Source organism: Microcaecilia unicolor, chromosome 9 (genome assembly GCF_901765095.1).
Source record: "Microcaecilia unicolor chromosome 9, aMicUni1.1, whole genome shotgun sequence".
NCBI classification, from domain to species: domain Eukaryota; kingdom Metazoa; phylum Chordata; class Amphibia; order Gymnophiona; family Siphonopidae; genus Microcaecilia; species Microcaecilia unicolor.
The window spans coordinates 146,316,370-146,342,640 of NC_044039.1; the positions used below are offsets into that span (position 1 = coordinate 146,316,370).

Consider the following 26,271-nt stretch of genomic DNA (forward strand, 5'->3'; position numbering starts at 1 on the left):
GAGAGTTTTGGTGATTTGTGCCCCCTGCAATATTTGCAAGGTTCGCCGTATGTTATCAAATGTTTGGTGATGTTGCACAAACCCTGCCTGATCTTCATGTATAAGTAAAGGAAGATATTTCTGTAGTCTGGTGGCCATGATCTTAGAGAATATTTTATAGTCTACTCCGAGCAGAGAGATTGGTCTATATGAACTACATAGTTGGGGATCTTTTCCTGGTTTTGGCAGAACTGTAATTGTGGTCAAGTTCCAGGTGGGTGGCAAACCCGTGGACTCATCTAGCGAATTAAACACTAAGTAATATGGGGGCTAGTAATTTCCCAAACAATTTGTAGAATTTATTAGTGAATCCGTCGGGACTTGGTGCTTTATTGAGGGACAAATCACGGATTGTCTGTTCCACCTCTTCTAAAGTTATGGGGACTCCTAACATGTGGGCCGAGGCCTCGGGGAGTGTCGGAAGATCGACATCCTCGAGGTATTTTATAATCTCTTCCTGTCCACCTTCATCGTCTGGGCTATAAAGAGTCTCATAATATCCCCTGAATGCCGATTCTAAGAAGTCAATATCTGAGTGGATATTACCCCCCTCATCTCGTAAGCCCCCTATCAAATTCCTGCTAGTTTGTTGTGCTAATTTATGGGCCAACAGCCTGCTGGGCTTATTGCCAAATTCAAAGTGTGTCTGTCTAACTCGCTGTAAGTTTTCCGCCAGGTCTGCTAATTCAAAGTCATGCAATTGATTACGAAGTTCAAGCACCCGCTCCCTGCGGCTAGAAAGGTCTTGATCTGTCTCCTGATGTAATTGTGCCTCAGCTTTAGCCAACTGTTGGCGCAATTCATTTTCTCTAGCACAACGTGCCTTCCACACCCGTGATCGCAGTGCTATCAAATGGCCCCGAATGACAGCCTTGAGCCCTTCCCAAATAGTGGTCGGCAATACCTCCCCATTATCATTAAACTGAATATAATCTTTAATATATTGTTCTATTTGGGAGATATTAGCTGGATCAGTCAGCAGTGCATCATCTAGGCGCCAAGTTCTATTTTTTTTGGTGAGATCCCTGCCCTTTAAGTTGTAAAGTCACCGGTGAGTGGTCAGACCAAGTACTGGGGAGGATCTGATGGTCTCCAGCTACCCCCACGAGGGAAGTATCCCCTAGCCACATATCTATTTGTGACGAGGATTGATGTACTGCTGAAAAGTATGTATATGCCCGCTGTCCAGGGTTATCCCTTCTCCAGTAATCTAAAAGCTGCCAGTGTGTTATAAAGTCCTGAAGTTTTTTCCTATCTTGCTTGGCATAGTTTTTTGTGGATGATGAATTGTCTAGGGATGGATTGATTGTCAAATTAAAGTCCCCTCCCACTAGCAAGGACCCCTCGATATTTCTGGTAAGTACCTGATCTACTTCTGCAAAAAAGTCTCCTTGTGGTATGTTAGGCCCATAGATGTTCACCCCTGTGTATACTCGTCCAGCTAGGGCTAAAACGATCAGCAGGTACCTTCCCCCCCCTGTCTTTGTGCACCTTTCTTATTTCCCAGGACTTCTTGCCACTGAGTGCTATAAGCACTCCCTTGCTTTTTGTTCCATCTGTGTTAGAAGCAAAATAAATGGAAGGGTAAAGCTTATGCTTGCATAACTGTTCATATCGGGGCTTAAGATGTGTCTCCTGTATCAACCCTATATTTATTTGAAGCCTCTGCAGTTCCCGAAATAGTAGCTGCCGTTTTCTAGGTATGTTTAACCGTCTTACATTGAGTGACATACACTTAATGTCTCCCATTATACCTTAGTGTGCATGTTGGTCTTCTCCTATCACCGCATGCGCTTGGATTAGTCCATTCCTATGAACCATATCATATATCATATCTCTGCTTTTCCCACTCTTCCCCTCCCCCTCATATATGTACCCTTACATAATGTAGACACCTCTGTGTAACCCAGTGTGTGTCTAAAGTAGGAGAAGTGAGCCATATTACAGCTTCCCACATTCTTTCGATATATAACATTAACGAAACTACCTTTCAACCAGGTCTGGAGAGTTGCTCAACATGTGCAGCTCTTTCATCAACAATAGTAACATTTTCAGCAAAACTTGTTCCAGTTTATCAGTCTCCACTGTTTCAGGTGATCCGTGATGCTGATTGCTGGCGCTGTAGTCTCCTCGGGCCTTTTCCTACCCGCTGCCACTTTGGTGGGGCAGAGCTCCGATTGAGCTGTTTCCCAGGAATTGCTGTAGGCCTTTCTTCCTGGCCCGCAGCCTCTGGGCAAATTGTACGTGCCTCATGTATTGTTTTAATCTGGTGTAATTTCCCATCTTTATAGAAGACTAAAGCAAAGGGATGTTTCCATCTATACTGGATCTTAAGCTCCCTTAAATATCTTGTGAAAGGTTTTAATTCGCCTCTTCCATATCATCAAGCTGATCAATCCATAGACTGGTGGGTTGTGTCCATCTACCAGCAGGTGGAGATAGAGAGCAAACTTTTGCCTCCCTATATGTGGTCATGTGCTGCCGGAAACTCCTCAGTATGTTCTCTATCTCAGCAGGTGGTGGTCACACACAGCAGCAGCTCTGGCTAGGCCTCCAAGCCTAATCCTTAGGTTTTGTTGAGGCCTGGGGTTGAGGGCTCTTTTGAGCAAGTGCAAACCTGGTGGTGCCAGGTCCCTCCTTTTCTCCCCCCTCCCGCTGGCTCCGTTTAAAAAAAAAAAAAAAAAAATTTTAAACGTCTTTAAAGGCGTTTAATTCGACGTTTCTTTAAACGTTCATTGCAGCTACTCACTGGGACACCAGTTCGTTACAGCTCGGAGCGGCAAGCAGGTAATTTTACCTTTTTATAGCGGGCAGGGGGTTCCCCTATTCTTCTCCTCGTGGCAATGGCGTCGGAGGGCGAGGGCGCAAAGGGTCGCTCCCCGGATCGCTGGAGCGCTTCTAGAGGGGATGCGGGAGTTTTACAACCTGATTCGCCCTTGATGGGTGATAGTTTAGTGACCGATGAATGTCCCGGTCGTTCCTCCGGCGTGGCGGTTTTTTCCCGCCATAAACGCCCATCCCCCGCTCCTCGCCTCCGCCATCTTGGCCGGCCACGCGGCTCGGACGGCTTCTTCGGGGCCGCCCTTGAGGTTGGAGACATTAATGCCATGAACGCCCTTAATTTGGGCGACGGCACAAAAGCGGCTAAAGTTAAGCGCCGTTCTTCCCGCGCGGCTCCTTCACGGAGTTTCGCGCCGGACGCCATTTTGGATGCGCAGCATGTCTCTCCCCCGCTATTGCGAGCGCCGGTTGAGAGTGCGTCTAGGGCTGTTGCCCAGGCTGCGGAAGTGCACAGTCTGGGGGGTTTCTCCCCCGAGTTTGTTTTGCTGCTGCATCAGGCTTTCCTCATGCAAAACGCTGCCCCTGCTCCCTCTTCTGATAAAGAGGTTGAGGTTCCCAGAGGTAAACGCCCTCGGGTTGATTTCCAGGCCTTGGAGGACTTTTGTCTCCTCCGATGTAGATGAGGGCAGCGTGTCTGAGGTCTCCCAACGATCCTTTGCGGATTCCTTGGAGGAGATAGATCCCCGCTCGGATGGAGCGGATGACCCCTCTGCAGCGCGGCTTTTTAGCCCAGAGGATTTGCCCAACCTGTTGTTACAGGCCATGGACACTTTGAAGATTTCCTCTCCGGAGGACGTCTCTCCCTCAGCCCCTGTTGGCTCTGCCATTATGCTGGGGACGAAGCGCCCGCCTAGAACCTTCCACGTGCATGAGGCCATGCACACCTTAATTGCGGCTCAATGGGATGTCCCGGAAACGAGCCTTAAAGTGGCTAGGGCTATGTCCCGCCTCTATCCTTTGGCTGTGAGTGAACGTGAGGCCTATCTGTGGCCTACCGTGGATTCTTTAATCACTGCGGTGACTAAGAAAACGGCGTTGCCGGTGGAAGGTGGCACGGCCCTAAAGGACGCCCAAGACAGAAGATTGGAGGCGGCCTTAAGGTCGTCCTTTGAGGCAGCTGCTTTAAGTTTGCAGGCCTCAGTTTGCGGCTCCTATGTGGCCAGGGCGTGCCGGACTATGGTGCAGCGGGCTTCCCCCTCGGATCATTCCTTGAGGGCTGATTGGCCGGCCCTGGAATCGGGCTTAGCCTATTTGGCAGACTTGCTGTATGATGTCTGGAGAGCCTCAGCTAAAGGCATGGCTCAGACAGTCTCTGCGCGGCGGTGGCTTTGGCTGAAACATTGGTCTGCTGACCACGCCTCTAAATCCCGCCTGGCTAGATTGCCTTTTAAAGGCAAGCTGCTCTTTGGGGTCGAGCTGGACAAAATCGTGACCGATCTCGGCACGTCTAAGGGCAAGAAATTACCAGAGGTCAGGGCTCGGGTTAGTACTCGTCCCGATACCTCCAGAGGACGGTTGCAGGAAGCCCATCGGTACCGCCCGGGCAAGTCGGGTTCCTCTGCCCCCTCTTCCTTCAAGAGGAATTTCTCCCCCAAGCAGCATTCCTTTCGCAGAGACCGCCGTCCCGGAGGTGCTCCCTCCGGTCCTCCCCCAGGGTCTCGTACCCAATGACGGGGCCTTGGTCCACGCCCCAGTGCAGATTGGAGGACGGCTGTCCTCGTTTCTGGGCGAGTGGACCACTATAACTTCAGACGCGTGGGTGCTGGAAGTCATCAGAGACGGCTACAAGCTAGAGTTCTGCCAACCCTTAAGAGACGGGTTTGTACTCTCTCCCTGCAAGTCTCCGGTCAAGCTGTGGTAGTGCAGCAGACCTTGGACAACCTGATCCGCCTGGGTGCGGTCGTTCCGGTGCCAAAAAATCAGTTTGGCAAGGGACGTTACTCCATTTACTTTGTGGTTCCAAAGAAAGGAGGTTCTGTCCGGCCTATCCTCGACCTCAAAGGGGTCAATCGGGCCTGGAAAGTGAGGCACTTTCGCATGGAGACTCTCCGCTCTGTTATAGCGGCAGTGAAGGCAGGAGAGTTCTTGGCTTCCTTGGACATCAAGGAAGCGTACCTGCATATTCCCATCTGGCCTCCTCTCCAACGCTTTCTGCGTTTTACAGTCCTGAGACGACACTTCCAGTTCAGAGCCCTCCCTTTCGGGTTGGCTACTGCTCCGCGGACCTTTTCCAAAGTAATGGGGGTCATAGCGGCCTTCCTGCTAAAGGAAGGAGTACAAGTCCATCCTTATCTGGACGACTGGTTGATCCGAGCCCCCTCTTATGCAGAGTGCGGCAAAGCTATGGACCGGGTAGTTGCTCTTTTGAGCTCCCTGGGATGGATCATCAACTGGAAGAAGAGCCAGCTGCGCCCGACTCAGTCCCTGGTGTATCTGGGAGTTCGATTCGACACCCAAGTGGGCAGAGTGTTCCTGCCAGACAATCGGATTGTCAAGCTTCAGGCTCAGGTGGACTAGTTCCTAGTAGCCTCTCCTATTCGGGCTTGGGACTACGTGCAGCTGTTGGGCTCTATGACGGCCACGATGGAAGTAGTGCCCTGGGCCAGGGCTCATATGAGACCACTACAGCTATCTCTGCTGCTGCGCTGGACTCCGATGTCGGAGGATTATGCTGTGCGCCTTCCCGTGGACCCAGCAGTGCGCAAGGCGCTGAGCTGGTGGACGCAGACAGACAAGTTGTCTGCAGGATTGCCTCTGGTGACCCCGGAGTGGATTGTCGTCACGACAGACGCCTCTTTGATGGGCTGGGGGGCCCACTGCTTGGGAAGGACAGCGCAGGGGCTCTAGTCTCCTGCAGAGGCAAGTGGTCTATCAACCTCCTGGAACTCAGAGCCATTCGGTTGGTGTTATTGGAGTTCATCCCGGTACTGGTGTTGAAGCCTGTACGGGTCCTGTCGGACAATGCCACGGCTGTGGCCTATATCAACCGCCAGGGAGGTACCAAGAGCGCCCCTCTAGCCAGGAGGCTATGAGTCTTTGCCAGTGGGCGGAAGCGAACCTGGAGCAGCTTTCAGCGGCCCACATTGCCGGAGTCATGAATGTCAAGGCGGACTTTCTCAGTCGCCATACCTTGGAGCCCGGAGAGTGGCAACTATCTGCTCAGGCGTTCTTGGACATCACGAAGCGCTGGGGCCAGCCGAGCCTAGATCTGATGGCGTCATCGGCCAATGGCCAAGTGCCGCGCTTTTTCAGCAGAGGACGGGACCCTCGATCCCTGGGAGTAGATGCTCTTCTCCAACAGTGGCCGACACAAGAGCTCCTCTATGTGTTCCCGCCCTGGCCCATGTTGGGCAGGGTGCTAGACCGGGTGGCAAAGCATCCCGGCAGGGTAATCCTGGTGGGTCCGGATTGGCCCAGACGTCCCTGGTATGCGGACTTGTTCAGGCTCTCAGTCGACGATCCTCTGCGGCTGTCAGTGGAGCAGGGCCTGTTACATCAGGGTCCCGTGGTGATGGAGGATCCCTCTCCCTTTGGTCTTACGGCCTGGCTATTGAGCGGCAGCGTCTGAGGAAGAAGGGCTTCTCAGACAAGGTCATCGCCACTATGCTGAGAGCGAGGAAGCGCTCTACTTCTACTGCTTACGCCAGGGTTTGGCGTATCTTTGCAGCATGGTGTGAAGCAGGCTCACTTTCTCCCTTCACTGCTCCAATTTCTTCAGTGTTGGCGTTCCTGCAAGAAGGTCTGGAGAAAGGCCTGTCGCTCAGTTCCCTTAAAGTCCAGGTAGCGGCTCTGGCTTGCTTCAGGGGCCGCCTGAAGGGTGCTTCCCTGGCTTCGCAGCCAGATGTGGTGCGCTTTCTCAAGGGAGTTAATCACCTGCGCCCTCCTCTGCACTCAGTGGTGCCTGCGTGGAATCTCAACCTGGTGCTAAGAGCATTGCAGAAGCCGCCTTTGGAACCCTTGTCGAGGGCATCTCTGAAAGACCTGATGTTGAAAGCAGTCTTTTTGGTGGCTATCTCTTCAGCCAGAAGAGTTTCCGAGCTCCAGGCGCTCTCATGTCGAGAGCCTTTTCTGCAGTTCACTGAGGCAGGAGTGACTATTCGCACAGTGCCTGCCTTCCTGCCCAAGATTGGTTCTCGCTTCTATGTGAATCAGCAGCTCTGTCTCCCTTCCTTTCGTAGGGAGGACTACCCAGAGGAGTACTCCGCTCTTGAATATCTGGATGTGAGACGAGTCATCATCAGATACTTGGAAGTGACCAATGATTTCCGGAAATCGGATCATCTGTTTGTCCTGTTTGCAGGTCCTCGTAAGGGTCTGCAGGCTGCTAAGCCTACAGTGGCAAGATGGGTCAAGGAAGCCATTGCAGCGGCTTATGTGGCCGCGGGGAAGGTGCCGCCTATCCAGCTGAAGGCTCACTCCACCAGAGCTCAGGCGGCCTCGATGGCAGAGGCCGGATCCGTCTCCTTGGAAGAGATATGCAAGGCGGCAACGTGGGCTTCGGCTCATACATTCTCCAAGCATTACCGTTTGACTGTAGCTGCACGGGCGGAGGCCCGGTTTGGAGCTTCAGTGTTGAGGTCAGGGATTTCTATGTCCCGCCCTGGGTGAGTACTGCTTCGGTACATCCCACCAGTCTATGGATTGATCAGCTTGATGATATGGAAGGTAAAATTATGTATAATCATACCTGATAATTTTCTTTCCATTAATCATAGCTGATCAATCCATAGCCCCTCCCAGATATCTGTACTGTTTATATTCTGGTTGAATTTTAGGTTCAAGTTTAGCCTTCAGTTACTTCAGGAGGACTTCGTGTTCAAGTTCTTCTTTCACTTGGATTCTTCAAGAGTTGAGACGAGTTTGTGTTACAGTGAGCTGCTGCATTCCTCTCCCCTCCGTTTTACGGGGCTGGATTGAGACATAAATTCTGCCGGCACTCCCTCCCGCTTCGTGCGGCTGTAGGGCAGCTTTGTACCCCTCCCGCTTCGGCGGTGTTAGGGTCAGTCAGCTCCTCCCGCGGTTGCGGTTGCAGGATAAGCCAGATCCCCCCGCATCGGCGGGTGTGGTGTCCCTCCCCCGCTCCGCGGGGATGAGCTGGACGGATTCCCCTCCCCCACTTGTGTGGGGATGAGCTGGGTTAATTCCCCTCCCCCGTTTCGGCGGTGGTGAGCTGGGCAGAGTGTCCCTTCGTGGGTGTAATGCTCTAAGTGCTGAGTCCTGCGGATGGAGCTTTGATATCGACATACTGAGGAGTTTCCGGCAGCACATGACCACATATAGGGAGGCAAAAGTTTGCTCTCTATCTCCACCTGCTGGTAGATGGACACAACCCACCAGTCTATGGATTGATCAGCTATGATTAATGGAAAGAAAATTATCAGGTATGATTATACATAATTTTACCTTCTCCTCAGGGTCGCTGCTGCTAGATCTTGGTAGATTTCGATTGCATATGTGTCCCATTTGTATTCCGGAGCCTGTCATGCCATTTTGAGTACCTTTTCTTTCAATTTATAACTGGAGATGCAGGCAATGATATCTTTAGATTGATTATTGCGCGCTGGTCCCAACGCTCTATGTGCCCTCTCCAGTTGTACTGCTTCTGGTTCCACCGTATCTCCATGTGCTGTTAATAGGTCACTGACCAGTCTTTGAATCACCTGCTCACATTCTTGGTATGCTGGCGTCTCAGGCAGGCCCCCGAAATCTTAAATTGTTACGACGGCCCCTATTTTCCAAGTCTTCAATTTTTTCCAGCAATTGTTGATGCTCACCCTGCATTTCTGTCATCTGATGATCCATTGCGCCCAGCGTTTCGCTATGAGCCTCCACTTGTGCCTCTGTATCCTCTAGGCATGAGCCTAGCTCCCGAATTTCCCCTCTTAAATCGGCCCCGAGCGTCGCCACCTCTGCTCGTAGGGCTTTTAGGTCTGCGCTGATATTTTGCAGCCATGATTGTAAATTTGGGACTTCCTCTCCCTCTGCTTCCACGCATTTCAGCTGTTCTGGCTGATTTTTTGGGGATCTGGGGCTTTTTCCGCTCGTGGGCTCTTTTGTCTTCCGAGCCTCCGCCATCTTGTTTTTTTGCTCCGCTGCGCCTCCGGTGTAAGCAAACCGCGAAAGGTCTTGTAGCGCTCGAGCGGAGCTCATACGGTGCTGCAGTTCTTTATCTGGGCGCAATTTAGCCTGTATTTCGGCTCTCCAGACGTTTTTGCCGTGGGAAGCAGGAGCTGTACTCTTAAGCGTCCATACAGCTCGATGACGTCACCTCCTCCTCATGTGCCATTTTTTGTGTATACCTTACCTTGATTTGTACCTGTCTTTTTCAGGGCACAGACCGTATAAGTCTGCAACACTATCCCCGCCGCCAACCACCCGCCCCGCCTCCCACCACCGGCTCTGGTACAGACCGTATAAGTCTGCCCAACACTATCCCCACCTCCCAACCAGCATTTGTGCAAAGCTTCTGCTCAGGACATTTATAGTATTTTAGAATATAGTGTCCCAAACAAAAAAGTCTTATAAGCTCTTATAGTTTTGAAACATCACAGATGTCTTATCTAAATTTAAACAGGAGTAGCATTATAGTAAAGCTTCAATAAGTTTATATCATGCAGTGAGATATCATTTTTTTTCTAGGGGTCATCAGATCTAACTGCAGCGTACACCATTGGAATTCAACATTCCTTGCTCTATTGAGCAATGGTTATAGCGCAAATCTTCATAGGACCACCCTTTAAAATTTTTTCAGCTTTTAAATCTTCAGTGAAAATCATAATTCAAATAATACATAATTCTAACCTTTTTCCAAACATATGTGGTGGAGTATAAGCACTTATCTTTTTTTTTTTCTCTGATTTTCTTTTTTTACTTATTTGTACAAGTGATAGCAGATGGCAGCACTTTTAACCCAAGGAGAACCTCTGCCGACGTGGCCAGGTTTCAAAAAACCTTCCTCAGGGAAGAGGCTCTCTGGAAAAACAAAAAGATAATCTTATAGTATACTAATATCTTTGCAATATATATTTTTCATTATCAGAATACTACTCACAGCTCCATGGTACAAAACACTCTCCTGCATAGGAAAAATTGGCCGCGGCGTCTCATCGCAGTATTAAAATTTAAATAGGCTACAGCTGATTGAAAGACATAAATGTGATTGGCCACAGGAAAAGCTACAGATAACCAATCCTATCAGAGCAAAGACCACCAATCAGTTTCTGAGTTGAGTCCGTTTGGTTGAAGTGTTTTAAGTTGAAAAATCCAACGTTGTTCTTTTAAATTTAACAAATGATTAACAGGACATTTATAGGGCAGCTACTTGGTCCACGATTCATACATTTTTGTTTAGATCACCCTGGTTAATCTGATTCTGATCACCCTGGTTAATCTGATTCTGTTTTTGCGCATTCAGTATTAATTTCTTATTTATGATGTTTCAACTCGCCACCGCCTCCTTTTTTCTTGTTGGTTGCTCAATATGCATTTCTATTTGTGGGTCTATATATACCATGAATATGGCTTTACACTACGTTTTCTATATTCATAATTGGTGATTTTTCACTTACATTGTCACAACCTATAGCTTGGGAGTCATTGCTTATGTGGCTGAAATATCGCTACTGTCCTGGGAGAAAATATAGCTGCATAAGTGTAATGGTTGTTCTCCATGGACAGTGAGATAACTCAGCCACACAATGCCACCCTCCCTTCCCTAAGTTGAAACATGCTTGGGACAAACTGAGGCTGGAATTTGTTGGGTTGACTATTTATACTACCCTCCTTAGGCGGGAATTCCTACGCATACATTTTAATAAGTATCTTTCGAGGCTGTCAGCTTGGAATCTCTCTCTGCTTTGGTGCCGTTATCTGCTGACATTGCCACTTGTGTGGCTGAAATATCCCATTGTCCACAGAGAACAACCATTACAGGTATGCAACTATATTATTCATCTTATTCCCTGTGACTCAACTTCCTGTTCCTGCGTGGGCGGGACAAGTCGGTGGGAATGCTCAGAAGCAGGCCGCAGGCAGCCTAGGTGTATGGCTGCACTGCCTCTGCTCCAGAGATTATTAATTTGAAGGTACACAGCAGGTGGGGGAGGGGGTTGAGATACTGAACCATGGGCTGGCGGGGGAGAGATGTAGGGTCATGCTGCTGATGGGGTTGGGGCTGATGAATTTTTTTAGCTACTATGGGGAAATGACCTATAGGTAAGACAACCCTGTTTTTTTTTATTAAGGTATTTTAAAGTTGAAATTTCTCAACGTATACAGGGGGTATATATGGTATTTGCTTTTATAAAATAGTCTTGCAAAACTTGCTCTGTTGTGGCTAAAAATGCATCTATGTACATTTACACCCAATTGGGAGCAGGTATAAATATATGCGGGTGAAGTATGCCCCTAAACACAATTACCTGCAAGGCACATAAAAATATATACCTTCTTGTCACTGTTTATACTTTTACATGTGTGACCTATAGAGTATTTTATAAGAGGCCTTTTTCATGTGCAAAATCCTTTATATGATCCCTAAAACATATATGCTTGTGCCCTGTGTACAACTGCAGCAAATTTTCAAGAATTTATATGATTACCTCTGCTTTGAAAATTATTTTGGCATGCATTCATTTCCAACATTTTATAAAACAATGAACTTAATCACTATCCCTTTCCCCAACTCCACCCCTTTGAATGCTTCTGCTCAGTCCAGGTAAAAGTCCTCTCTCCTTGTGCATGTTTCCTTTTTGCTGCTGTTGCTTTTTGTAACCAGCTTTGTTGAACTTGTAACAAGGGCTGAAAAGTGGTATATTAAATGACTTAATAAAATAAACTAAGCTATGCACACATGAAACAAGCAGATCCATAGAAGCCTATTTCTGCATGTAAAGCACCATTTGACCTGCAAGAAATGCTTTTGAAAATTAAATTTAGAGTGCAAGCAAACCCAGGATCTTTAGTAGTAGTAGAATATGTGACCGAAATTGGCTGCTTTGTTTCGGTAGAAACCGAAACTGCCCCTTTGCTCCATCCCCCCAACCATAAAAGCCCCTCTGCCTCCCCCACAATCACTCTCCCACACACACCTTTTCTGCCCGCCCACTTGTAGGCCTTTCCTGAGCCTACCTTAGTGAAGCTTTGGTAGTTTAGTTGCCTCTTCAGGGGCAAGAACGAACCACATTCATTCCTGTGCTCTGCTCCAATCCAAATGGCTGCCTAGACATCCCCTGCAGCCTCGCAAGACTGCTATGGGAAGTCTCGTCAGCCATTTGGCACTTGGAACCAACAAGGGCAAGAGGGAGTCCTCTGCCTGTGCTGGTTCCAGTCAAAATATGGCTCCGGGACCTCCCACGGCACTCAGCAGCCAGTTGGATTAGAGTAGCGCATGGGACAGGAACAAATTGGGTTTGTTACTGCCCTTGAAGAGGCCACTAGACCATCAGGCCTTCACTAAGGTAGGCCTATGGAAGGTCTGCGGATGGTTGGGCAGGTAGGGGGGTGGGAAAGGTTTGGTTTCAGCTGAAATCTGAACCCGGATTTTGTGCCAGTTGGGTTCTGAATCTGAAACAGAAATTCAGTCGGCCTCTAAATTACCCTCCAAATCTGTTGGACAGTAGTAGCCAGTGTTCAGATGGTATTGGAATAAATAAAGCTCAGGTTCTCCAGACCACATTTGCTTCCACTATCAGGCCTAGGTCTTTCTAACAGCACATACAAGAAAGGCTAGGGCAGCTAGATAGAAATGGGAAATGTTTACAGTGTTCCCAGTTTATTATCCAGGCAGAAGCAAGTTTCTCTAGCTTGCTGCAATGAGATTCACCTCCACAGTAGCTTCCCTTTCTGCTGGCTCCCTTTGCAGCTTAACCATTAGAAAGATTAAGCAGGCGGGAAGAGCAAGTGGTATGCAGCAAAGTAGATATTTGGTGAGAGGCCAGTCATTTCAGACAAGCCATAAAAGAGAGAGAGAAGCACAGCTGGCTGCCTCAGGACTGGTCTGAGGCCTACATTGAGGTTTTGGGGACTTACTCTACAGTTCCAGTGGTAGGAGGATGGTTAAGAAGGTTTTACCAGAAGTGGATCAAATAACCTCTGGTCAATGGCTCATCTGCCAAATGCAATGGGCCTGATATTCAAAATAGTTTAACTGAGCAGGAGAGGTTCCTACCTGGTTAAACCCCACTGAGTTGGCCATCTGGCAATATTCAGTGGCACTAAAGCGGTTAGTGCTGTTGAATATTGCTTGTGACTGCCCAGGCACTGTCTGCTGGGGCAGTCCAGGGGCACAGCCTGGGTGAAACCGGAACTTAACCAGTTAGCAGCAGTATTTAGTCTAACTGGCTAAGTAAGTGGATAAAGTTTGGACAGCAGAAAAGGCTGTCCTAACTTTATTCACCGATATAACCAGACACTAGTCTGAATATCAGCCAGTGCCTGTTTAACTTCGAGTAACTGTGCATACTTTGGATATTCAATGCTGGAGACTGGATGTGGCACAGCCTTGAATATCTGGGGTTAATTGTGTATTTTGAGATGGTTAGTTCATTAGCCTTTGAATAATGAAGCACCAGTGTCTATTGCTGCATCCTTGAAATTTTGTTTGCCTCAAATGAAATCAGTGCTTGCTAGATGGCCAAACGCACATGGTAAGTGTGCCAGTACAAGACCCTTGCTTTCAGTAGCAGCACAGTATTATGAAATTCACTGTCAGTGAAGTTGAGGTTACCAACAAATGTTATCACTTTTTGGAAACTGCTTAAGGCATTTTCTATTTAAGCAGGTGTTCTCATAGTAAGACAATATACTTAGATTCTGTTTATAAATATACTTATGTATTCTGTTTATACAGTAATATTGCATTATAAGAAGCATGCAAGGCTTATAGGGGAAATAACTGCAGCTTTGCTTTTATTATTGGAATTTTTAATGTAGTATCTATTTTTTGTAAGCTATTGAAGTCATTGATTCGATTATTTGTTTTGTACATCTAGGGTGTAACTCACTTAGGGGTCCTTTTACAAAGCTGTAGCAAAAGGTGGGCATGGCTTGCCCTTATGCAGGTCTTTCCCATATGCTTAGGTCATTTTTATCACAGCTAAAAAATGATTTTCTATTTTTTTTTTATTAAAGGCCAAGCACAAGCACCTGTTCATTGATATTGGTGAAATAGCTTTCACACCCTTTTGTGCATGGAGGCCCAAGATGCAGGGCATCAAGTGCTGAAAGTCCTTTTAGATTCATCTGGGATATGTATATACAGCCTTTACTCTCCAGAGTGAGGAGTTTTATCTTAAATAATTTAGGAGGAGGTAACCAATAGGTAAATTAATTTTACAGGCAGCCAGAGGCGGTCGGTGGCCCAACTGTTTGGGGAGGCTAAAGGGGTGGAGTTAGGGGTGGGGCCACGGATGGAGCTTAAAACCATAATTGTCTGATAACACACAGAAAAAAATAAATAAAAATAAAAGTCACAATACCTTTTATTAAATTTAGATATTAGATATGTATCATATGTCAAAGAATAAAGTGGTTGCTCAAAGCATATACTAGCCACAATTGCTCAACTGCAAAACACTATGCACAACTTTGTGCAAAAACACACTCAGAATCTTACTGTACCATAAATATTACACTGGGCAGAACCTAATACACCAATATACCACCCATACGGAAAATGCAGACCGTCAACAATATGAAACAAGGGATCATAATATCACATTTCTCATGTAGAGCCACAAAACACCCTAATTCATGTTTAATGTGGGATAAAATGCCGTAAATAAATATAAACTTTTAATGTTGAGCACCTGATTCTCAAAGTGGACATATTCCAAACACTATAATGAAAATAAAATGATCTTTTCTACCTTTGTTGTCTGGTGACTTTGTTTTTCTGATCATGCTGGCCCAGTATCCGATTCTGCTGCTATCTGTCCTCTTAACTCCGTTTCCAGGGCTTCCTTTCTGTTTATGTCTTTACTTTCCGCCTTTCTTCTTCATTTCTTGGCCTACATCCGTAAGTGAAAGCTGGGTCCTCCGCAGACTTGACTGTCCAGTGGATCCAGCTTCTGCCTATTTTCTTCATCCATGTACAGTTTTTCTACTCTCTTCCTTTTCCCTCATCTCATCTCCTTCCTCACTCCTCCCTCCCCCTCCATCCATCTCCAGCATTTCTTCTCTCTCCCTTCCCTCTCCTCCATCCGTCCAGCAACCCTCCTCTCCCCCTGCCCTCCCCTCCACCACCCATGTCCAGCAACCCTCCTCTCCCCTCCATCCACCCATATCCATACCCAGTGATTCTCTTCTATCCCCTGCCCCGCCTCCATTCACCCATGTCCAGCAACCCTCCTCTTCCCCTGCCCTCCCTTCCATCCACCCATGCCCAGCAACCCTGCTCTCCTCTCCATCCACCCATGTCCAGCAGCCCTCCTCTCCCCCCCTCCCTGCCCACCAGCGACTCTTCTCTCCCCTGCCTCTCTTCCAGCCATCCATAGCTTTCGCTTTCTCCCCCCCCCCCCCCCGGGGTCCTGTTTCTTCCGCCTGCTCTCACCCATCCGCTGGTCGCTCGTTTTTAAAGCCTGAGGCGTTCTCCCTTAACCTTAATCTGCCTGCGTTGGAGCCTCTCCCTCAGACGCGTACCGCCCCCTCTAATGCAACTTCCTGTCTTACGCAGAGGTGGGACGCGTCTGAGGGAGAGGCTCTGACGCAGGCAGATTAAGGCTGGCTATGTGAATCGCCGGCATCGGAGGGAGAACGCCTCAGGCTGGAGTGACCACGCGGATGGGTGAGAGCGGGGTGGGGGGAGGAGAGGAGGCAGAGACCGGTCACCGCAGCATTTGGCGCTTAGGCGCCATCTTTCCTAAAGATCAGTTTGGGGGGGAGCAACTGCTCCCCCTGCGCCCCACCTAGCTACGCTTCTGCTGCTCTTTCGCCAGCAGCCAAGGGAAGTCCACGATTGGGCTGCGGAGGCTTAGCCTCCCAAAGCCTCTTATATGGGGTGCCTATGCAGGCAGCTAAGGTGGGGGTTGAAAAGGGGGAAATGAGAGGGGAAAGGGGGGGTGGTTCCTTTTTTTTTTTTAATTCCCTTTTAGGTGTGGAGAGTCATAAGAGCAAAGGCCGTCCATGCTATACAAGAAAAAAGGGGACCTGTAGGGAGGGTTTCTAAGTGAAGGGAGTAAAAAAAAAAATAAAAATAGTGAGATCTTATGTGTGTTTATATACTGGTGGAGACAGTACTGTATTACTTCTCAATTTGTACCAGACTTGCTTTGCTTCTATCTTTCACCAATAAAATCGTTTAAAGTTACAGTCCTTTGTTAAACTGTACAGCGCTGCGTAACCATAGTAGTGCTTTAGAAATGTTTAGTAGTAAGTAGTAAAGTTAATGATCACGCGCTAATGTTGCTATTAGCATGCAGCTGTTAAAAATTACCGCGTGAGCACTTGCATTTTGTAGGTGGTAAGGTCTCATGCAGTATGCCTATGCTAATCAATTAGCGCATCTACGTTAAGCTAAATGGTTAGTACAGGAATGACCACTGTCTGCCCCTGATACACCCTCAAAAAAGAACATTTTATTTTTTAGAGTGTGGTCAACACATGCACATTTTAAGTTACAGCAGAACACCCGAGCATGGCCTATGTACTCCATTTTTATCTGTATTAAGCTCGCATTCCTTAGCATCCCTCCGGACTGGCCCAGAACGTGACTGATGGGTTGTCCACACCTTCCAACAGGTGAAGACTGAGAAAACTGTGACTCTCTAGAGAGCCAATAGGAGCCCATGCCAGCTAGAGAAAGATCCAGTAATCTCGGTCTCCAGCAGGTGGAAGGTAGTGAGCCCTTCAGTCTCTTTACTACTATTCTCTTACTTTGGTTGAATTCTGGTTTTTAGGAGTTCTGGTTTTTAGGTGATTTTCTCTCCTCTTTTTCTGTGCATCCTAAAAAAAAAAAAAAAAAAAAAAGCCTGTTAGAGGCAGAGGCCCTAATGCAGCTTAGTAGAAGGACCCCTTAGATTTTTAGATGAAACGGGTTAGAAATTGTTTAAGTATAGTACCCGTTGTCTTCCTACATCGACAGACATGACAATAGGATCTTGCCTTCATATTAGAAACAATGTAAATGTTTGTGTCAGAGGATATTTCTGTGATACTTTTATCTATTTTGTACAGATTCAGATGGAAACACATTTCTTTTAGGTGGAACTCATTTAATGTGTTTCTTTATTTCTTTAAAGAGTTTGGTGTTTGGTAGCCACTGTAAAGCAATTGCTGGCCACTTAGACCATGTCATACATCGAAGGAAAACTGCTGCCCACAGAGTAAGGCACAGCCAGCTGACTGAGCTGCCATCCTTCCTGAGTGTTGCCATCCCAAGGGTAAGTGCTAGTGCATATTCGAAAGAATATTAAGAACATAAGACCATAATTGCCATACTATTATCCCTGTGCATGAAAAACAGAATAAATAGCAGTATCCTAATTCTGACTTTCAACTTAGTGTAACAGAATGAGTTGAGGGTAGTGCTCTGTGAATATTCAAAGAAAATACCCAGGTGGGATGGTACACATCACAGCTGTTACCCCTTGAACTGGGCTGCTATATACTTAGGGGCCAATGCACAGCGGCAACCAGTAAATATGGGTGTCGATGGAAAAATGACCAGATCACAAACGGCGACCAATGCACAAAGGGGATCACATGCAAATTAGATGCACAGATACTCTTTCATGCATCGATCACTGTTTGTGACTGGAAGCTGTCAAATGCGTTTAACAGCTTCCACGAAATCCCTGGTGGTCCAGTGGACCACCCCCAAGTCGACCCACCCAACCTGGACCACCTCCCGCCCCCCCCCCCCTCCCAAAACCAAATTCCCTGGTGGTCCAGTGGACCACCTCCTGACCCCCCCTCCCCCACTGTAACAATCCCTCCCTGGTGGTCTAGTGACCCCACACACACACACCCACAGGAGGCAGGAGCAAACACCTCTAGCCCCTGGGCCCAGCCCTCTAGTGGCACCCAGCCTGCCCAGTGTGTCCTGGGATGCACTGGGAGGGTCACCATAAGGGGGGGAAAAAAACTCCTTATGTGGTATTTAGCCCCTCCCAGATGTTGCAAGAGTAACTCAGAAGTGTCACCAAACATTTTTGGCTCTGAGACCACGGGTTGTGCAATTAAGACCGCTCTTTTGGTTGAATTTTCCATTCAAATACGTAGTTAAATTTAATCTGTTAAGTATATTTTCTTTGATCCTGAGCATTTAAAAAAAACTTTGTGAGCTGTCACCTGCTATTACTTCCCGTCTGCCTCAAGCCTTATCCACTTCTACTTTGTAAAATTAAAATGGATGGCATATTCCTCTCCGTTTCCTTGTAAATGATTTATTTGTATTATTCCTTTCTCCCTGCCCATTTTGTGGACTTGAAGACAGATTTATAATAAGCATTTCTTTGTATTTTTTTTCTCTAATAGTTTTGGTTTTTCCTTTATATTTCTGTCTCTTTCTGTCACAAGGTAGTAATGTCTTGGAATTTATTAAATACTAGTAAAAAAGGCCCGTTTCTGTCAGAAATGAAACGGGTGCTAGCAAGGTTTTCCTCAGAGTGTATGTTTGAGAGAGAGTGTATGTGAGAGATGGAGAGTGTGATAGACAAAGAGTGTGTATGTGAGAGACAGAGAGTGTGTGTGTGCACCCCCTCCCCCTCCCTTTATGGTTTGAGGCTCCCCTTCCACCCCCACCTTTCTGGTCTCAGGACCCCCCTCACCCCCTCCTTCCAGCCACCCATGTCCAGCGACCCTCCTCTCCCCCTGCCCCCCCTGCAGCCACCCATGTCCAGCAACCCTCCTCTCCCCTGCCCCCCTCCAGCCACCCAGGCTGACGTCACTCACAGCTGATTCCCAGGCAGGGGGAGCAGTAGGGAAACATGCGGAGCAAGTGGCAGTGAGCGGCGCATCAAACAACGACCCTCCTCTCCCCCTGGCCCCCCTGCAGCCACCCATGTCCAGCGACCCTGCTCTCTCACCTGCCCCTCCTTCATCCACCCAGGTTGTGTAACCAATTCTTCGGGGCAGGCAGGAAAGATTCCTGGTCCTGCCTGCCCTCTGCTGGCGCTGACGCTCCCCCCGCTGCCGGATCGCTGTTCAAAATGGCCGCCGAGACTTCTGCTGAAGTCTTGGAGGCCGCCCTTGTAAGTATTGGCGGCCATTTTGAACAGCGATCCAGCAGCGGGGGAGCGTCAGCACCAGCGCTAGCAGCGGGCAGGCAGGATCTGGGATCTTTCCTGCCTGCCCCGAAGAATTGGTTACACAACCTGGGTGGATGAAGGAGGGGTAGGTGAGAGAGCAGGGTCGTTGGACATGGGTGGCTGCAGGGGGAGTGGAGGGTCGCAGGACATGGGTGGCTGGAGGGGGGGGGGCAGGGGAGAGGAGAGTCGTTTGATGTGCTGCTCCCTGCCACTTGCTCCGCGTGTTTCCCTACTCCTCCCCCTGCCTGGGAATCAGCTGTGAGTGACGTCAGCCTGGCTACGGAGCCTAGCTCAGCAACTCCGAAGGAGCCACGGACACAGGCAGACACATTCGAACATTGGTGGTGAGAATTATTATATAGGATAATCTTGTAATTAAAATTTTTTTTTTTTAATGTAGTTGCCTTCAATTTTAGACCAGTAGTTTAGAAATGGAAGGTTGTTTTTTTTGTAGTTTTAAATTGCCACTAAACTGAGCATGTTACTTTACACATTAAGTGGCCTGAATGCCCTGCTCTCTAGTCCCCGCATTAATGCTTGCTTGATCTTGTATCTAAAAAATGAAAAAGCCAAACCTAGAAGCCTAGAAAACTTTTCCTAAGGACATAGTCAGTAAAAATCAGATTTAACAGGCACAATAGAGGAAGAAATCTGTTTAAAATAAGTCTTAGGTACCTGTTTACTAAGGTGCGCTAGCTTTTTTACCATGTGCTAACCATGTAGACACCCATAGAAATATTATGAGCGTTTCCACAGTGCGCACTAAAAATACCAACATACCTTAGATAAGGAGCAGTGCAATAATTTAGAGAGAAAAGGTAGGTGAGATTAAATTCAGGAAGGGAAACTTAATTGAACTTGCGTAGGTAAGAAGAGTGAAGTGGAGGAGTGGGCCTAGTGGTTAGAAAAGTGGACACAGAGCCATGGAAACCATGGTTCACATCCTGTTTTTTCCCCTGTTGAAAAGCAGGGGATTGAAGGCACATTTACTGGTAACATCGTCAGGATGGATCTGTGTGGTGCTCCCTTCTAGCTCAGGGAAACTTTGGTTAGGGACCTTAAGCATGCCTGGGTGCTTCCAACGAAACGTGACTCCTCTCCCTTCACCTCAATCTTGTTTCTCCGCCAGGCTGAACAGACCCTCCAGCTCTCCTCTCCTTTTAACTCTGGAGAACTGCTTGAGAGACTCAATTTTTCTTCAGAGTCAGTGAAAAAGAAGTTGAAAATGCCTCGTCAAAGGGTGTAATTCCCTCACTGGCACCACTGCAGATGACCAGAACTCAATGGTCTGACTAATAGGGGTGACAAAGTCCGAAAGTATATGGTGCAGTGCAACAGTTTATTGTAGTTTTCATAAACTCATCATGACTCAACATAAGCAATATTTCAGCAGCATATGTGAATCGCTGCTGCCGCTGGTTTTTGGAATGTGATGAAACAACAGGTAAATGCCACGAACGGGGTAGAGGAAGGATGGGGAAGATGCCACTCCTCAAAGAGTGCTGCCTGAGGCCCCACCTCAGGTGGCCTAACGTTCGGGTTGCCTCTGGACATAGCCCACATTTTGCCCCCACCTCCCCCAAATGGAATAGTCAAACTATGCCTATGACCAGGGGGATAACCTTTTGGAGAGAAAGTTGAACAGGTTGCTGACCAGATCAAGAAACATACTGATACCATCCATTCTCTCCCCCGCCAGGCACCTTCTGCATCTACCACCTCCTCTAGGAGGTTTTTTGGCAAGTTGAGGAGGGGCGCATACTACTTGCAGAGACATAGGTACACCACCTCCTGTTGCCCACCTTAACAGGCTCAACCTCAGTATTCTCATTCACATCAACAGCGTGCGCCTGAAGACCCAGCAGCTCCCCAGTCAAAGCAAGGGACGACTTTTTGACTCTCCAGCAGAGCATAGCCGCTGTAAAAGTGGCCATTCTGGATTACTTACCAGTCGGGGGGGGGGGGGGGGGGGCTGAAAGGTGACCCCCTGTAACCTCTGACCGGCGAGTTATTCAAATAGCCCATCTCAGTTATGCCCTGCATTGGTATCAGAAAAACCACCAAATTGCCCACCGAGAGCTCATTACGTCAGTTCTCAGCACGAGCAGGTACTTGCAGAGGTATTCCCAGCCCTTCTGAAGGCCCATGCAGTCAAGCCCATTCCACCAGGGGAGGAAGGGCAGGGATTCTATTGCAGGTACTTGTGCAGCAGAAGACAGGGGGGATGCGTCCCGCCCTGAACAAATTCCTGGTCAAAGAAAAGTTCAGGATGGTTTCCCTTGGCACCCTTCTCCCCATGATTCAAGAAAATGATTGGCTATGGTCTCTGGACTTAAAGGATGCTTGAACACATCCCAATACTTCCACTCAGGAAAAATTTACGATTTCAACTGGGGACACGCCACTTCCAGTACCGCGTGTTGGCCTTTGGCCTCACGTCAGCTCCCAGAGTCCTTTACCAAATGTCTAGCGGTAATAGCAGCATTGCTACGTAGATTGGGAGTCCATGTGTTCCCTTATTTGGATGATTAGCTGGTGAAGAGCATGTCAAAGAACGGTTCTCAGGAGTCCATGAGGAGGACTATTCAGGTGCTTGAGCTACTAGGGTTCATTTTAAACTACCCCAAGTCCCATCTGCACCCTGTCCAGCAATTGGAATTCATTGGAACCCTGCTCAATACTCGGAAAGTTTGAGCCTTCCTCCCTAGGCTGAGAACGGACACTCTAGTCGCACTGTCTTCTTGGGTTTGAACCTCTCAGCAGGTCACGGCTCGGCATATGTTGAGGTTATTGGGACACAGTGTCCATTGTTTGTGACGCCCATGATACGTCTTCACATGAGATCTGCCCAGTGGACTCTAGCTTCTCAGTGGTGCCAAGCCACGGGAGATCTGGAGGATGTCATCCGAGTGTCCACAGAGCTTTCTTGCTCCCTGTTGTGGTGCCCCATTCGATCCAGTTTGACTCTGGGACTTCCATTTCAAATTCTTCAGCCATAAAAAGTGCCAATGATGGATGCATCTCACCTAGGGTGGGGAGCTCATGTAGATGGGCTTCACACTCAAGGTGCTATATCCTCTGCTTTTTCTGTTTTTCTTCACCTCGCTTCTGTCCTTTCCCATTATACTTCTAGGACATTAACTGTTTGACCTTGCCTGCTGTATGTTTATGTAGATTGTTGTAAGCCACATTGGGCCTACCCTTGGGTGAGAAATTGTGGGATATAAGTGCTGTAAATAAATATTCGCCCAGAAAGCCGATCTCCAGATCAGTTTCCAAGAGCTTTGGGTGATTTGGAACGCTCTAAAGACTTTCAGAGATCAGCTGTCTCGCCAAACTGTACTTGTTCAAATGGGCAATCAAGTTGCGATGTACTACATCAACAAGCCAGGGGGATCGGATCATGCTTTCTGTGTCGGGAGGCCATTCAGATGTGGTGTTGGGCTGTCCGGTATGGTATGCTTCTTCGCGCACGTATCTGGCGGGCAAAAACACTAGCTTGGTTGACAAACTGAGCAGGGTCATGCAACCTCTTGTGGGGAAGACTGCTGAAACTCGAGCAATATGCGAGACCATGATTCTGATTGCTCCTTTTTGACTCCAACAGGTCTGGTTCCCTCTTCTTCTGGAGTTATCCTCCGAAGTACCATGGAGATTGGAGTGTTTTCTGACCCTCATTACATAGAGATCTCGTCTGCATCCCAACCTTCAGTCTCTGGCCCTTACAGCCTGGATGTTGAGAGCCTAGAATTTGCTTCCTTGGGTCTTCCAGAGGGTGTCTTATGGGTCTTGCTGACTTCCAGGAAAGATTCCACTAAGAGGTGGTGTTCTTTCATATGGAGGAGGTTTGCCATCTGGTGTGATGGCAGGGCCCTAGATCAGAGGTTTTCAACCCAGTCCTCGGGGCACACCCAGCCAGTTGGAGTTTTCAGGGTATTCCCATTGAATTCAGTGGAAATATTGTGAACTCTGACTGGGTGTGCCCCAAGAACTGGGTTGAAAACCTCTGCTCTAGATCCTGTTCCTTGCCCTATGCAGACCCTGCTTGAAAACCTTCTACACCTTTCTGAGTCTGGCCTTAAGACCAACTCCATAAGGGTTCACCTCAGTGTGATTAATGCTTACCGACATGTAGAGGGTAAGCTCATCTCTAGACAGCCTCTAGTTCACTTTGAGTCATTTGCTTTTGTCAAAGCCCCTGTCAAGCCTCCACCTGTGTCATGGGACCTCAATGTCATTCTTACCCAGCTCATGAAAGCTCCTTTCGAGCCACTGGATTCCTGTCATCTGAAGTACTTGACCTGGAAGGTCATGTTTTTTGTGGCTGTTTCTTTTCAGCTTGCAGGGTCAATGAGCGTCAGGCCTTAGTGGTAGATGCACCTTATACTAAGTTTCATCACAACAGAGTAGTCCTCTGCACGCACCCTAAATTTCTGCCTATGGTGGTGGCGGAGTTCTATCTGATCCAATCGATTGTCTCACCAACATTTTTTCCCAGACCTCATGCCCATCCCGACAAGAGCGCCTTGCACACTTTGGACTGCAAGCAAGACTGGCCTTTTACTTAGAGTGGACTAAGCCCCACAGACAGTCCACCCAACTTTTTGTTTCTTTTGATTCCAACAAGATGGGGGTCACCATTGGGAAACGCACAATCTCTAATTGGCTGGCAGATTGCATTTCTTTCACTTTTGCCCAGGTGGGCTTACCCTGGAGAGGGTCATGTCAAGGCCCAAAATCTACTCCTGCAATCACACAGCTCACATGCTGCGCAACTACTAAGGCACTCTTGATGTGATCTTCTCACCTGCTTAATTACTCGCTGCAGCAGCAGACACTCGTAGCTGAGCACTTTTGCCTCCCACCTTTTGTGGCAACACCACTACAATTAATTTTTCAGCCTTGATTCTCTCTCAGGGTAATTCTGTTGCCACAAGCACTATATTGAGTAGCAACTACTCTATAGCACATCAAACTTCCACTGTTCATTTATCCTTTAGATGTGACTGTTAACTGAAGGACATTTTTCACTGCTGCGGGAATTATTTTTATGTACTAGCTACCTTCTATCTGATCATTCACTGATGCAGGCAAACCCGCAGCCAAGGTAAAAGGGGAAAAAAGAACAACAACAAAAAACAACCCGGTCCGTGCAGCACACAAACACAAGCACCTCTGAGCCCAAACACACACAAGCCAGAAGTAACCCTCAAAAATGGCCAGCCTAAGGGCATGGATCTTCTACTATGCAATAACAATGTGGATAATAGGGATACCATCAGCAACTCCAACCGAATGGAACAAAATACCAGTATGCATCACAGGAAGAAGACGACCATTCCAGCAACTGGAAGAGCCAATCACCACCTAAATAACAATGCAGAGGCCAAACAACCAGCAACATGAAACCAAACATGAAAACACTCGACAAAACAACAAGAGCAAAACAGGCAGACCACACAGACGACTACAAACATTGTAGTTTGTATATCCCCATACAAATAGGTTACATAAACACAAGATTAGCCGTAAATAAGACAACACTACTAAGAGACTGGATAGAAACAGAACAACTCTGACTACTTCTAATAACAAACATGGTTGCACCTTGAAGACGACCCTGCACTACTAGACTTATGCCCACCAGGATACAAAATAATACATATCTGTGCCATCAGAGCTGGCTGGCTGGGTTCATATCAGGCTCTGCAACTTAGATTAAATAATTACATTTTCTGCCTATTTACAACCCAGTCTGTCTTCAGGCACCAGTCGTCAATCTTACTTTGAATGTCTTCCATTTATTTTGAGAGAGAAAATTTTATCTTCACATTGCAAAAAACTCTCCTTATGCTCTGTGATCAGAGTGGGATCCTTATTTACTTCTAACCCTCCTGGACAACAAAGGAAAAGCCTACAGCAATCTGCATCAATTGGACCATCAACTGGACCATCCAAGGATATTAGAACCAGAAACTCTAAAATTCATACCTGCAATCTGTGAGTCAAAAACTTTATTTTAATTGTATAATCTATTTCTAAAACTCTGAATCTGTTAGATTCCTTAAAACTAAACGCAAATATTATCAATCCCCTCTACAAAGCAATTCACATAGAAGTGCTAAGTACAACTATTTGTTTTCCTCTGTTGCTAGAAGCCTTTGATCTTACAGGCCTGGTCTGAATTCACAACTTTAAAAAGGTCTGTTTCTTTGAGAAAATTTAAAGCCTTAACCCTGCATTTGCCAACCAGGACAAACATGAAAGTTACAGGCCAGTATCCAACATCCCGTTTCTAGGGAAACTCATAGAATAAACAGTGTGTTCAACTTAATGACTGGTTAGAAAAGAGAAACTGGCTAGATCCATGCCAATTTGGATTCAGACCTGGTTATGGTATAGAAACGGTCCTTGTATCCCTACTAGATGATCTTCACATAAACCGAGGGATTCACCTCGATGTTAGTACTGCTTGACTTCTCAGCAGCTTTTGACACTGTGAATCGTGATATGCTAGCACGACTGACAGAAACAGGTATCACTGGAACAGTACTTGCTTGGTTCACATCCTACCTATCAGACAGGAAGCAATCCATAACATTTGGCAGCAACTCATCACCACCATGGACACTGACCTGCGGGGTACCACAGGGATCGATATTGTCACCTATTCTGTTCAATATCTACCTCAAGCCACTAGCTGAGCTGATTCGGTCAATGGACACTCAGTTCCGCATCTATGCAGATGATGTGCAGCTACTCATACCCATTGAATCTGACTTACCTACATCAAACATATAAAATGCAAGTGACCGTACTCACCCACAAATGCGCAGTAGAGACTTCCCTCTCTGTCCCGCCCCTGGGTCAATACGTGATGACGAGGGCGGGACAGAGAGGGAAATTGCGCGAAGGGGAGGGAACCGCTCCCCCCCCCCCCCCGAGGTCGCCGCTACTGCTCCTCCCACCTGGAGTCGCTGCCGCCGCCTCCCCTCCACCCAGCCCGGGCCCTCTCTTCGCTATTGAACTTACATCGCCGAAAACGCAGCAGGGCAGATCAGCTGAGCTGCCGTCGGCCTTCCTTCCCTGCCTGTGTCCCGCCCTTGCCGACGTTACATCACACGAGGGCAGGACACAGGCAGAG

The 26,271-nt window shown here is 47.7% G+C and overlaps 1 protein-coding gene across 1 annotated transcript in view; it reads left to right on the forward strand.

Annotated features, from left to right (window-relative positions):
* Positions 1 to 26,271, forward strand: part of INO80 (INO80 complex ATPase subunit) — a 462,811-nt gene that overhangs the window by 308,356 nt on the left and 128,184 nt on the right. Inside the window, exon 25 of the mRNA XM_030213886.1 lies at positions 17,118 to 17,258. Coding sequence (XP_030069746.1) covers positions 17,118 to 17,258 — 141 coding nt within the window. The remainder of the gene's footprint in view (positions 1 to 17,117; positions 17,259 to 26,271) is intronic.